This window comes from Barbus barbus (assembly GCF_936440315.1).
Source record: "Barbus barbus genome assembly, chromosome: 25".
NCBI classification, from domain to species: Eukaryota; Metazoa; Chordata; class Actinopteri; order Cypriniformes; family Cyprinidae; genus Barbus; species Barbus barbus.
This window is the reverse complement of record NC_136753.1, coordinates 18,776,172-18,790,259: the sequence shown is the minus strand read 5'-3', so window position 1 is coordinate 18,790,259 and position 14,088 is coordinate 18,776,172. Positions and strand designations below refer to the sequence as shown.

Genomic DNA, 14,088 nt, shown 5'->3' with positions numbered 1-14,088 from the left:
AACACTTGGAATGCATTCTGTCTAAGAATTACATTCGATTTTTAACCAAACTACAATAAAAAAAAGCATTTAGAAAAACGTTACAATTTTAAGATAAGAGTGGTGGCCGTAGAAGTACTGCAATTACAAAGAGCTGTTAAAGCAGTTTTTAGAGAAAGCTTAGTATCTTTCAGTTGAATATGAGTACAGACAAGGTCATTTCAATCCCACTAAACCACTCTCCAGGCACAGCTCAGACAATCAATGAAGCCCATCAAGTCCTTTTGACAGAGACTTTCTGTAGAAACTATGATATATATACACATTTACTGTACTTTATATATATATGTACTGTTATTTAGTTTGATCAAACCGTCAAAAGGATGATGTATAGAAACTAACCGAGAGAATGATCACAAAATCAAAATGCATGAGCGACACTTCTTTTTGTAGGATCAAAAATTAACCATTTATAAAGCACTAATTTCATAATGAGCACAACATATTTAAAAACATGTTGTAGGCTGCTGTCATATACACTTTTGAAATAGACAATTAATTTAGAAAGAACATTCTGGATTAAATACAATTCAAGCTCAATCGACAGCATCTGTGGATAATCTAATGTGTAGAAGCTCTTTTAAATTATGGAAATATCACACTGTGACCAAAGTATAACCATATTCAGACTAGTCTGAAGCATGAGTTTACTCGTCTGTGAAAAATATAGAAATAAGTATATAAATATAATAAAAATTTATAAATATATTTTATAAATATAATTAAATATAAATGTATATCCACAAAGCACGTTTTAATAGAGCAAATCCCACCCAGAGAAAAAAGTTTTGCTAACACGTAAACCAGAAATTCATCAACCTGGAAAATACAAATTTGACTTAATAGTTATAATATAAATCATATATTAAAATTATGAAAGCAATGTTTAAAAAAAAGTTGAATTAACTTTTTTTTAAATAAAATGGGCTTCATTAAATATGTTCTAAAAGAAATGTTCTTGATTTATTTATTTAAATATTTGTAAAGAAACGTAATGAAAAGAAAGACAAAAAAATCTTTTAATTCAGTGGAGTTTACAAAAACTGAAACATCGATTTCACTGCACAATGCTGTTTCTAGGCAACAAGCAAATTCATGTTTAAATTCCTTTTCATACAAATAATTCCTATCTAAATGTAAGATGTTTACTTAAGTAATATTTGAAAAATCAATAAAAATGTTTATCAGAGAAGCAAAAATATATGTCCTCCACATTGTGTACCATGCTGGAATAACAATTGACAGATTATTCCAAAAAATCTTTTACTGATTTATTTCGAGTCATCTCTAAGAATACATATTACAATTTTTTTATGCATCATATGTTTGCAGAGTGCAGAAAATGGATTTGTTGCAAAGAAGGACATTAAAATCAGATGGCAAAAATATGAGCTTCACATTTCTGCTTTTCAACCCTTTGATATGCCAGCCATACAGACTTTCATTCTGTAAGTTTTTCTTTGTAGTTTTAACAAACTCAAAATGGAGTTAAAATTATTTTTGGAATAAATAGCATGCTGTCGATAGCACTGTTGTATTTAACCTGGAATATTAAGCTAAATGGAGCAGCAGCAAGTTTATAAATGGCTAGTTAGGACCACCATAAGTGTCTCCAAAGCAGGTAGTGCACATAAAGCTCAAGGGCAAAAGCTGTTCATCCACTGGGTGAACAAGCCTGAATTCAAAATGCAGGATAAAATGCTTAGTTAACTTTAATACTCACCTATCGGAATGACTATACCCAGAACCGCAACGGTGATATTGCTACCAAGGAGGAAGTGGTCATTTCCACTGCCAGCTGAAACAGAAAAAGGAACGAAAGATGAAGAAAGAAAGACTGTATTAACTTTATATTTAAATCACAAGATCATAACAGATCCTGTCATCTGCAGTTTAGTAAACAGCACCGTATGGTCCACAATTATTGAGAGTAAGCAAATGAAAACAGATTTTTCTATTCCAGCATCAAAATAAACACTGACTGAGGTTGCAGTATTTAACAGGTATGTTTTCACTGCCATTTTCATTTAAATGATTCTTCTACAATTTGTATAGTGAAGTGTCCATTTACACTGCTACTTGTCCATTTACCCAAGGCCATATATTGCTATTCATACAGTACTTTGCTTTGTGCTGTTGCTTTCCCTTTTAAGGTTTCTGCTGAGCGGTTGTTTCCACCATATAAATCCCACCTCAATCTCACAATTAGCACGTGGCCCTCCATTAGCTACAGCATAATTAGTGTCTGATAATGGAGTCTGAGCCGGGAGATTAAGAGGACTAGATGGTACAGCATTGGCATACAGATACAGACAAAGCCTGAGGGCTTGGAAAATCGGTAGGAAACAAAACAACTGCAGTGCATGTAGTAAAAACTGCACATAAAGGGAAAGGTAATCAAGAAAACATATTATCGGTAAGGGGATCCTCTTAAAGCTACAGTGAGTGTGTTATTTATGTGATACCAGTGACATGTGGGTTTCCATTAATTTGCATCATCTGCTTCTGTTTGTCTATAGTATGTAGTTCCTGTTTTAAATGGGGGTTTTTAAGTTACTATTAAGAGAGAATAAAATTTTTCCTCTTGCTTAAGGATTTATTACATCCATAAAATCATTATTCACAGAGCCATATGTTGGTGAAAAGATGAAGGAGTGTATCCAAACTCATTAACTCAAAACAATTTTTTTTTGCACCTTCAGATTCCAGATTTTCATATAGTTGTATTTCAGCCAAATATTGTCCTATCCTAACAAACCATACATCAATGGAAAGCTTATTTATTCAGCTTTCAGATTGACCCTTATGACTGCGTTTTAGTCCAGGGTCACATATTTTGATTTGTTGCTCAAGAAACACTTCTTATTATCAATGTTGAAAACTTACGCTGCTGAATATTGTTATTCAAACTGTGATTTTTTTTCAAGTTTAAAAGAATATTAACAATATAAAGTCCTTATTGTAACTTTTGAACAATTTAATGCATTCTTGCTGGAAAAAAATCTTTATAAAATAAATAAATAAATAAATAAAATAAATCTTACTGATCCAACAGAAGTGTTTAAAAAAAGAGCCACATTTGTAGAATTCTACAGACAATTTTTTGTCTTCATTAGCAAGCAGCCATAAAAAGGCAGAAAGGGTGCTGGCGTAATTCATCACTGTCCTCAGTGCAGCAATGTACAGGTTTTATCTAATGGAGAATTTCACCGTGTCTACCATGTAATATGCTGGCAGTCATAAAACATTCAAGAACCCAAATTTATGGTTAGCATCAAGAATGAGCGCTTCTGTGCTTTGATTATGGGCTGAGAGGTGTAAAGGCTACTAAAATGTTGGTTGTTTTTCCATATTTTTAGTCTCGACAGACCTTTCGAAGACTTTCAGAGGGTTATCATGGATGTAGATCCTATTACTGAAGTCACTAATGCCTTTTTTCCTGCTGTGTCCAGGTGGCCGTGTACCTGAGTGTCCCCAGTCAAAGCCCAGAGGCTGTAGGGGGTGAGAGTGAAACACTGAGTGTGGAGAGGAACAAGGCTGAGGGCAATGTTCATCAGTCAGGGCTGGCTGCTCCGCTCTCTTCACTGGCTGTTCTAATTCAGCACAGACACACTCTGGGACCCTGGGCGACCACTGCTGCCTCATCTATCACTCTCAAGTGGCCCAGCAACGCTTGGCAAGCAAATTCCACCACACATTAAGTTTCACAGACTCTGAGGACTGCTGTATTAGTACTGTAGGAGAGCAATTATATGAGCTTCAGCTGAATATCATGGTGGTGATGGCGCAGTGGATAAGACACATGCCTTTGGTGTGAGAGACCCGGGTTCGAATCCACTGTGAGACACCAATGTGTCCCTGAGCAAGACACTTAACCCCTAGTTGCTCCAGAGGCGTGCGACCTCTGACATATATAGCAATTGTAAGTCGCTTTGGATAAAAGCGTCAGCTAAATGAATAAATGTAAATGTAAATGTAAATATCAGTGCTGATGGAATTCAGTAAAACAACACAAGTTCAATACAAGTAAAACAACACAATATCACGATATTGCTCTTATATAACAGTCCAATGAATATTTACATAAAGGTCAATGACATCAAAAGTTTGTAGTTGGTAAGATTTTTAGGGTTTTGTTTGAAATAAGTCTTTAATGCTCACCAAGGCTGCATTTATTTGATCATAAATACAGTAAAAACAGTAATATTGTGAGAGATTATTACAATTTCAAATAAGCATTTTCTATGTTAATATATTTAAAAATGTAATTAATTTTTGTGATGGCAAAGCAGAATTTTCAGCAGCCATTACTTCAGTCAAGATTTTTTATATTTTTAAGACTTTATGCTCACCAAGGCTGCATTTATTTGATCAAAATACAGTAAAAACCGTAATACTGTGAGAGATTATAACAATTTCAAATAAGTATTTTCTATTTTAACATTTTAAAATGTAATTTATTTTTGTGATGGCAAAGCAGAATTTTCATTAGTGTCATCATTAATCATTCTGATTTGGTGCTCAAGAAACATTTCTTCTTATTATTAATGTTGAAAACAGTTCTGAGCAATATTTTCTGAAAACAGTGATGCAGTTTTTTTTTTAGGATTTTGTGCTGAATAGAAAGTTCAAAAGAACATAATAAAAAAAAATGAATTTTGAATGGCTTTGTTGTCACTGTCAACTTTTAAATCTCCATGATAAAAAAACTCCACTCTTTGTATTCATGTTGGTTCCATATGCTTTAGAAAAATATTTATACCATATTCAAGAAAGGTTTAATTTTTTGAATGATGCTAAAATGTCACATGGTGTAACCATCAAGTAAAAGTACATTTTTTCCCAACACCTTGAATACACCTTCTTAACCATTATTTTTTTTTTAAAGTTAATGAATCAAGGTAAAAATATTTTTTACAAATACAAATAATGATGAATTGAAAATTTCATTACATTTTTGAAGAGCTGAATCTTTTACAACCTGTCTAAAAAAAAAAAAAAAAAAATATATATATATATATATATATATATATATATATATATATATATATATATATATATATATATATATATATATATATATATATATATATATATATATATATATATATATATATATATATATATTTTAAAGAGCTATTTTTAAAGCATACTCTTCATAGAAAAGATGTACTCAAGTTATTGCATTACACTGTATTATATTATGCATTGTAATATAATTTTGAATAATATAGAAGCAGACAAATAAGACTGACACAAAATCAGAAAGGGAAACTCACCGCGATGAGAAAGATTACCATTGGCCCCTTGTATGCTGTTGCCGTGGATGGTTGTAGACGTCTGTCTGTGATCTGCTGTCGTCTGGGTGGAGGTTGGCTGTTTCCCTGGTGCTGTAGTGCTGGACTGAGTGGTCACTGTGATTGAAGTGGCTGTGGAGTGTGTGGTGGTGGAACGATGTGAGCTGGAATGAGTGGTTGTGGTGGGGCTGGTGGTGGTTGTACTTGATATTGTCGCTGTAGGTGTAGTTGTAGAGATTGTACTTGTTGTTGTAGGTGTATCTGTGTTTATAGCTGGAGTGGTGGTTGTAGGAGTCACGGTAGTAGAAGGCTCTGGTGTTGTAGTAGTGGTTGTACTTGCAGAAGTTGTTGTTTTGGGTTTGACTACAACAAACAAAACAGATATATGGAGTCAGCTGACTTCCTGTAATCTCTTGAGTTTGTCTAAAAGACAACATTCAACTCCCAAACCTGAATCAGGTGACGTTTGTTTCTTTAAAGTGTATAGTATGAGTAAACTTGACCTAAACTTGACCTTGTATTTTGTTACCTGTCACACAGCGGCGCATGTCTGGGCCCAGTTCCATGTTGTCGGGACAGGCACACGTGTATTTGGGCGAGTGGTCTGTGATCTGAGGAGCTCGGAGGCACAGGTACTCACAGCCGCCATTGGGCAGACTTCCCATGTTGCACGTGTCTGGAGCTATAGGGAAAAACAGAGTTGAATTAGTCTCTGGATTGGTTGCATAGTAGTATATACGAGATCAAACATAAAAATATTAACATGGCAGCTGAACTATTAAGATGCCTTCACATTGACTGACCAAACACTGGAGGTCATTCATTTTCAGTGAAAGCTGTAACACATGGGGTTTGGAAATAAAAGGTCCACATTTGTATTCACTTCAAAATTGGTTTCTATGCAATTGCCCATGGCCATAAAGTGCATAAGATATATTAACCAGTTAAGAAAACCCATTTATATAAATTAACCAAAGCAAATGTATGTTTATATTGCAAAAGTCATTTATCACTTAATTTGTGGTTTTGAGTATGAAAAAGTATATAATTTTAATTTACACTACCATCTATATGTTTGGGTGCAAAAGTGACAGTAAAGACCTTTATAATGTTACAAAAATGAATATTTCAAATAAATGCTGTTCTTTTGAACTTTCAGGAAAAAAAGAAAGAAATGCATCATAACCTCCATAAAAATATTACTGTTTTCACCATTTATAATAATAAGAAATGTTTCTTGAGCACCAAATCAGTATATTAGAATGATTTCTGAAGGATCATGTAACACTGAATACTGGAGTAATGGCTACATCATCACAGGAATAAATAACTAAATATATTAAAATAGAAAACAGGTATTTTAAATTGTAATAATATTTCACAATATTACTGTTATTTATTACAATATTACAGTCAGTAATCATGCTTGTCTTTTGTAATGTGTATGGCATCCTAGAGTATATGCATCAGAAAGCGTCTCGGGTTACTTGCGTAACCCATGTTCTCTGAGTAGGGAACGAGACGCTGCGTAGCTTACGCAATGGGGAACACCCCTAGGTGTGACGATTGTCTGAAGCCCTTATAGAATCACGCCAATTCATTGGCTGATGGCGCGAGATGCCGCCCCTACGTCATACGTGATTGACATAGAGCCGCGATCGCGCCATCTTACTCCTCAGATTTTCCTGTCGAAGAAGCAGGTCGACAGCAAGAGGAGCTTGGCAGCGGACGCAGCGTCTCGTTCCCTACTCAGAGAACATGGGTTACGCAAGTAACCCGAGACGTTCTCTTTCATAGGTTCACTCAACGCTGCGTAGCTTACGCAATGGGAACGAAATACCACACACGCCAAGCTAACGCGCTGCCAGACCTGGCCCATTACAGACCAGAGCACTACAAACCTAGCTGGTTCAAACAGAGAGAACCTGGGAACCAGGAGCTGTATTTGCATCAAGGTTATAGAACCTCACAAAAGTATGCGGAGAGGACCAACCTGCCGCCATACAAATGTCCTCTAGGGGAACCCCTCTAAACAAAGCTTGGGAGGAGGCCACCCCTCTGGTGGAATGAGCTCTGATGTCCAGAGGTGAAGGCAGACTGCGCACCTCATAGGCCAACGAAATAGCATCCCTAACCCAGTGGGATATTGTGTGTTTAGATGCGGCTAGCCCTTTGCGGCCTGCACCAAAACACACCAACAGTTGTAGGGACTTACGCCACTGGCTGGAACGGTCCACATACACCTTCAGGGCTCTAACAGGGCAGAGCAGATGAAGCCTATCATCGCCCTCACTCGAGGAGGAGGGAGAGAAAGCCTGCAGCATTACCACCTGTGAACGAAAAGACGTAGAGAGAACTTTGGGGACATAACCAGGCCTAGGTCTCAGAAATGCCTTGACTAGACCAGGAGCAAACTCAGTGCAGGACTCGCTGACCGACAGAGCCTGCAGATCTCCCACACGCTTGAACGAGGCCAACGCCAACAAAAGAGTAACCTTTAATGTCAGAATCCTCACGGGAGCTGACTCTAGAGGTTCAAAAGGAGACTCTATCAACCCCTTCAGGACAACAGAAAGGTCCCAAGAAGGGAAACTAGGAGGACGAACCGGCCTCAAGCGCTTAACCCCACGCATAAAGGAAGATACTAGACGATGTCTACCCAGCGGGACATCGTCTGAGTCCCTTCGAGCAGCAATAGCCGCAACGTAGACCCTCAAGGTGGTAGCGGCCGCTCCAGCCGAAAACTTATCCTGTAGGAACTCCAGCACTGAACCAACCGGGCAGTTAACTGGTCTACAACATGAGCCAAGCACCAGGATTCAAAAACCCTCCATTTGGAGGAGTAGAGCTTCCTAGTGGAAAGGGCCCTGGCACTATTAATGGTCTCACGGACTCCATCTGAGAGACCAAAAGCTAAGGGCGACCTATGATCGGCCATACCCACAACTTCCAGATCTCCGGATGTGGGTGCCAAATTCTGCCCTGAAGCTGACACAGCAGGTCTTTCCTGACTGGAATTTCCCACGGCTCGCCCTCCAGAAGGGAGACCAACTCCGAGAACCACGTCTGGGAAGGCCAGAACGGGGCTACTAGGAGAAGACGGACTCCGTATGTCCTCACCCTGCACAATACTGCTGGGATGAGCTTGATCGGAGGGAAAGCATACAGACTCATGTCTGGCCATGGGTGCGCTAGCGCATCTATCCCCAGAGAGGCAGGATGAGAGAGGGAGAACCAAAGGGGACATTGAGTCGACTCCTGAGACGCAAAGAGGTCCACCTCTGCTGCGCCGAAACGTTCCCAAATCTGATCCACCGTCCGGTGGTTCAGCATCCATTCCCCCGACCTGAGTTTTTGCCTTGACAGAAAGTCCGCCGCTAGGTTCAGGACCCCTGGGACATGGACCGCTCTCAGGGACAAGAATCTGCCCTGTGCCCAAAGAAGCAGCCGACGTGCATGCCTGTTCAGGGTGCGCGATCGGGAGCCCCCCTGGCGATTGATGTGAGACACCACCGCCATGTTGTCCGTCCTGACGATGACGTGAGAGTGCGCCAGGAATGGAAGAAAGTGAGTGAGAGCTAGGTGAACCGCTCTCAGTTCCAGACCGTTTATGTGCCACGTCAGGTACTTGCCTGACCAAACACCGCAAGCCGGTCTTCCCTCGAAGACCGCCCCCCACCCTGAGAGGGAAGCATCCGTCGTTATCATTTGGCGACGGCAGACTAACCCCATATTCACTCCTGTGTGGAGAAAATTGAGGTCCCGCCACACTAAGAGGGAGCGAAGACAGGCGCCTGACACTCTTAGTAGGCGGAGGGATGGCCAAGAGGGGTGAATACCAAGGGACTTCATCCACCAGAGGAATGGTCTCATATGGAGCAGCCCCAAGGGGAGAACCGGGGAAGCCGCTGCCATAAGGCCCAGGAGCCTGCGACACAAGCCCACTGATACGCGACGGCCTAGCCTGAAGCGGGCCGAGCACGACTGGATGCTTTCCACCCGAGCAGGGGCCAGACGGGCCTGCATCGAGGTTGAGTCCAGACAGACCCCCAAAAATGTGGTCTGTTGAGCTGGAGTGAGCACGCTCTTCTGGCCATTCAGCCGGAGGCCAAGCGCACGAAGGTGGAAAAGGAGAGAATCCCTGTGACGAATCACCTGCTCCCTGGAACTGGCTAGAACGAGCCAGTCGTCCAGGTAGTTGAGGATGCGGATGCCCTGGAGCCTCAGCGGGGCTAGAGCCGCATCCATACACTTGGTGAACGTCCTTGGGGCCAGAGCTAGCCCAAAGGGAAGAACCCTGTATTGGTAAGCCTTTCCCCCGAAGGCGAACCTGAGGAACTTCCTGTGTCTCTGAACCACCTGGATGTGAAAGTAGGCATCCTTCAAGTCGACAGTGACGAACCAGTCCCCCTCTCGGACTTGGGAAAGAATGCTCTTGAGCGTCAGCATCCTGAATTTCCCTCTGTAGAGAGAGTAATTCAGCCTGCGCAGATCTAGTATAGGACGCAAACCCCCATCCTTCTTCGGGACTAGAAAGTAACGGCTGAAGAAGCCGTGCTTTAGGTCCGAAGAGGGGACCTCCTCTATTGCCCCTTTGAGCAGAAGCGAGGAGACTTCCTGCTGTAGGACAGAAGCCTCGTTGGCGCTGTTCACAGCAGTAAGAAGAACCCCGTTGAAACGGGGGGGGGTTGCGTGCAAATTGGAGTGTGTAACCAAACTGGATTGTACGAAGAATCCAGGGCGACACTCCCGGCAGGTCCCTCCAGGCGTGGAGGAAGGCCGACAGAGGTAGCGGAGTGGAACATATCAAGGGGGATACCAACACGGGGTCCCTGCTTTGAACGTACCCCTGAAGGGAGGGGCAAGTACCTAGCTGAAGCAGAGGAGAGCTCACAGCGTCCTCGTGCACAGAGGCATGACCTAATGAGGCCATAAAGGCAAGGGCAGGAGATACTGGCGCGGGGGGAAAGCGCTGGGTGTCCCTTACCGCGTGTACAATGTCTGCAGCCTGCAGCAACTCTGAGGGGAGAAAACCTGAAGTGTCTCTTACCTTCAATGGTCGCCGAAGAGGGGAAGTGACCTGCGCTCCTCGAGACGTCACTACCGGCGAGGATGGCACAGTTGGCGGAGGAGAGCAACTCAGAGACGGACAGAAACGTTTTAACGGTCCGTCGCGATCCAACGAGGCGGGGGAAGCTCTCCTCTTCCTGATACTCATATCAGGAGCGACCCGAAGAAGCCGCCGCGGGGGGCTTGTTCGGGCGTTTCAAGTCTATCCGCTTGCGGGGGCGCTGGCGAGTAGCGGAACGACCACGGGCTCCCCAGACCGTGTATAGTGGGGGATGCACCGGATCGCGATCGCTCACTCTACCGACTGGCTCCCTTCTGGGGGCCGGGCGCTCCCTAGAAGATGAGGCAGAGGCAAAGGCAGAGGCCGGTTCGCGCGCACGACGTGGCATGAACTGCTTAAACGCAGCTGACTGCGTTTTAGCAGCCCTGAACTTATCGACTACAGTGTTAACCGCATCACCGAATAAGCCAGAGCTAGAGATCGGGGCGTCAAGGAGGAAAGCCTTCTCCTTTTCCCTGATCTCCGTCAGATTCAGCCACAGGTGGCGTTCAGTTGCCACCAAACCTGCCATACTGCGTCCAACCGCCCGCGCTGTATGCTTAGTAGCACGGAGGGCCAAGTCGGTAGCCCTGCGAAGCTCCTTAACAGCCTCGGGGGTCACACCATCCCCCTCATCCATCTCCTTCAGTACCTCAGCTTGGTAGGCCTGAAGGATGGCCATAGTGTGGAGAGCCGCGCCTGCCTGTCCCGCCGCCATGTAGGACTTACCGACCAAAGCAGAGGTGGTTCTACACGGCTCGGACGGAAGGAGAGGGCGAGACTTCCACGAGGGGGCGGAAGTCGGCGAGAGGTGTGCAGCGAGCGTGTCCTCGATCGCCGGGACTGCGGCGTACCCCTGCTCCACAGAACCAACGAGGTTGGTGAAGTCAGCGGCCGCCGCATTAGTGAGGCGGGAAGAGAAAGGCTGCTTCCAAGACCTGGAAATCTCGTGATGCAGGTCAGGGAAGAAAGGCAACTTCCTCCTCGCCGGGCGCGAACCAGAGCCACTGAGGAAACGCTCGTCGAGCTTAGATGACTGGGACTCGCGAGGCTCGTCCGGCCAATCTAAGCTCAACTTCTCAGTGGCGCGCGCCAAAACGTCCACGAGTTCAGAATAGGCCGGAGAAGGCTCCGAAGTCCTCAGAGTCGGAGGCCGCAGTATACAAAATATCCTCCAACCCGAAGGAAACGGCTTCCCGTGCCTCCGGGCTGGGTGCAAGACAGCCGCGAGAAAACTGGACCGGAGAAATCGCGCGGTAACGCCCAGGCGATGGAGGGAGAGAAAGTGAAAACTGCTCACTCTCCATAGCCTCGAGCTCCGCATCCGAACCCCAAGCCCCGGCTTCGCGGAGGGAGGAGGCCTCCGGAGCAGCGCGGCGAGGGAGAACGGCAGATTCTCGGTCAAAAACCGCGAGTCTAGCGCGCAAGGTTTTTAAAGTAAAATTCTCGCAGTACTTGCAATTGGAAATGCCAAAAAATAGCGTCTCGCGCGTGGGCCAGGCCCACACATCTGACGCACTTACCGTGCTGGTCATCACTCGCGATGAGGAGAGAGCACGGCGGTTGGCACCGACTAAAATCCATTCCACACACCACTAGGAGAATACAATTCCACAGATGCGGTCGCTGAAGTGGAAAGAATCCCAGACTAACGTCTTCGAAAATGGGCCAGAAAAACCGCGAGAAGCGAACGCTTCTGAAGAGAGGAAAATCTGAGGAGTAAGATGGCGCGATCGCGGGTCTATGCCAATCACGTATGACGTAGGGGCGGCATCTCGCGCCATCAGCCAATGAATTGGCGTGATTCTATAAGGGCTTCAGACAATCGTCACACCTAGGGGTGTTCCCCATTGCGTAAGCTACGCAGCGTTGAGTGAACCTATGAAAGAGAACATCAATTATTTGGCTTGAGGAATAGTTATATTTGTACTTAAACTTAATAGATTTAATACATACATGTATTATGACCAGAAACTGACGGAGCTCGAACAACTAGAATCATTTTTTTATGTTATTGTCAGTTGAACAATATAGCAATGCAGCACAATGGAAATCTCTAGGAAAGGTTGTTAAGCTCTACAAACAATACCCAGAAGACTTTTTTTACTGAATAATATTTTATGTGCAGCTCTTTCTTACACATTCTCATAAAATCATGTTTTGCAGGGATGCATAACTGATTAATATTTCACTCAGAGGCACTTGAGATACAAAAATCCACTGGATTCCATTCTCATCATTTCTCGATCAGCATAAGTGTTTTTTCCTGCTTTCGTTTGCATTTTCAGAGCAACGTTTAATTCTTTGATTTAGATTTAAACAGCACTTCTCATTTATTAATGTGAGAAGACTGTAAATGGGTTCTTCTGCTGGCACGCTGCACGTGGTCTGTTTGTGATAAAAGGATTAAAACAAAGAATCAAAATCTGCACACACATACATGCTTCTTTCATTTTCTCTGCCTGTCTCTAGAATAAAAATTCACCATAAATATGCTTTTCAATAATAGGACTGCTATTACTGGGGAAAAGACTGAGTCAGCAAAGATTTGCCTCTCATTATTATAACAATGCCAAAAAGGTGACACTGTGAAAATAATACCATTCAAGCATCGTTTCTATTAGCTCCTGAAAGGCAAAAATAATTAAAGAGGCATTTTTTTTCTTTGCTGCTGTACCTTTAAGAAACGGACTCTTTACCTGTGAAATGAAAAACAAAGTTTTTTTTGGCTTAGTTTTAATAAATTGTCTTTGTGAACAGGGGAGGAAGTTGAAAAGTGTTTTCACAGCACATCAAAGTCTTTTATCTAAAAGATCAGGAACAATTTGATTCCTCGTGATATGAGTCCTCTAATGCATTATAACATCTATCACTGGCTTTTGAGCTCAATAGATAAAACAACCTGAAAGATACGGAAGATTATTTTTCAAAAAGTCAGTAAAAAAAAATTATTCTGCAAGGACACATTAGATTTATCAAAAGGCACAGTAAAGACTACATTGTTACAAAAGATTTCAAGTACGGTTCTTTTGAACTTTCTATTCATAAAAAATAAAAAATTCCACAAAAATATTAAGAATATATGTTTTGGAAAAAAATATTTGAAACAATTTTTTTCCAATAAATACAGCTTTGCGATCACAAGAATAAATGTATAAACATTAAAATAGTAGTTATTTTAAACTGCAATAATATTTCACTATAATTTCCTGTATAATATTATTATTATATATATTTTTTTATTATTAAATAAATACAGCTGTGGTGTGCATAAGAGGTTTCCTTCAAAACTGATTCCAGACTTTTGAATGGTGGTGTAAACGTGCTCACTATTAACTATAAATAATGCTGAAAAAAATCTGCCAGCTTTTGAAATAGTCGCTGAAATAATCAGATACTCAATTTACCAACAAAACGGTTAACAAAATACAAGCTTTTAACAGATTCTATAATACATTTTTTTTTAAATCTGAGCAGATAATAAAACAACGAGATAAATCAGTAAAAGGGTTCTTTACTTCACTAAAATAAAGTTGAATGAATCCAATAGCCAAGAATAAATAAATAAATAAAAATCTCTTTACTGGAATACCCTACAGGAAATATCCTTTATTGTAACTACCCTATTTTTTTTAATTCACA

General features: G+C 42.0%; 1 protein-coding gene across 2 annotated transcripts in view; it reads right to left on the bottom strand.

Annotated features, from left to right (window-relative positions):
* The window catches only part of LOC306845472 (low-density lipoprotein receptor-related protein 8-like), a 164,776-nt gene that overhangs the window by 8,243 nt on the left and 142,445 nt on the right, over positions 1-14,088 (bottom strand). For both annotated transcript variants that reach the window (XM_079378311.1, XM_079378310.1), the window contains exons 15-17: positions 5,866-6,018; positions 5,319-5,699; positions 1,763-1,837 (exon numbers count right to left, since the gene is read on the bottom strand). In XM_079378311.1, the coding sequence (XP_079234437.1) occupies positions 1,763-1,837; positions 5,319-5,699; positions 5,866-6,018 (609 nt within the window). The remainder of the gene's footprint in view (positions 1-1,762; positions 1,838-5,318; positions 5,700-5,865; positions 6,019-14,088) is intronic.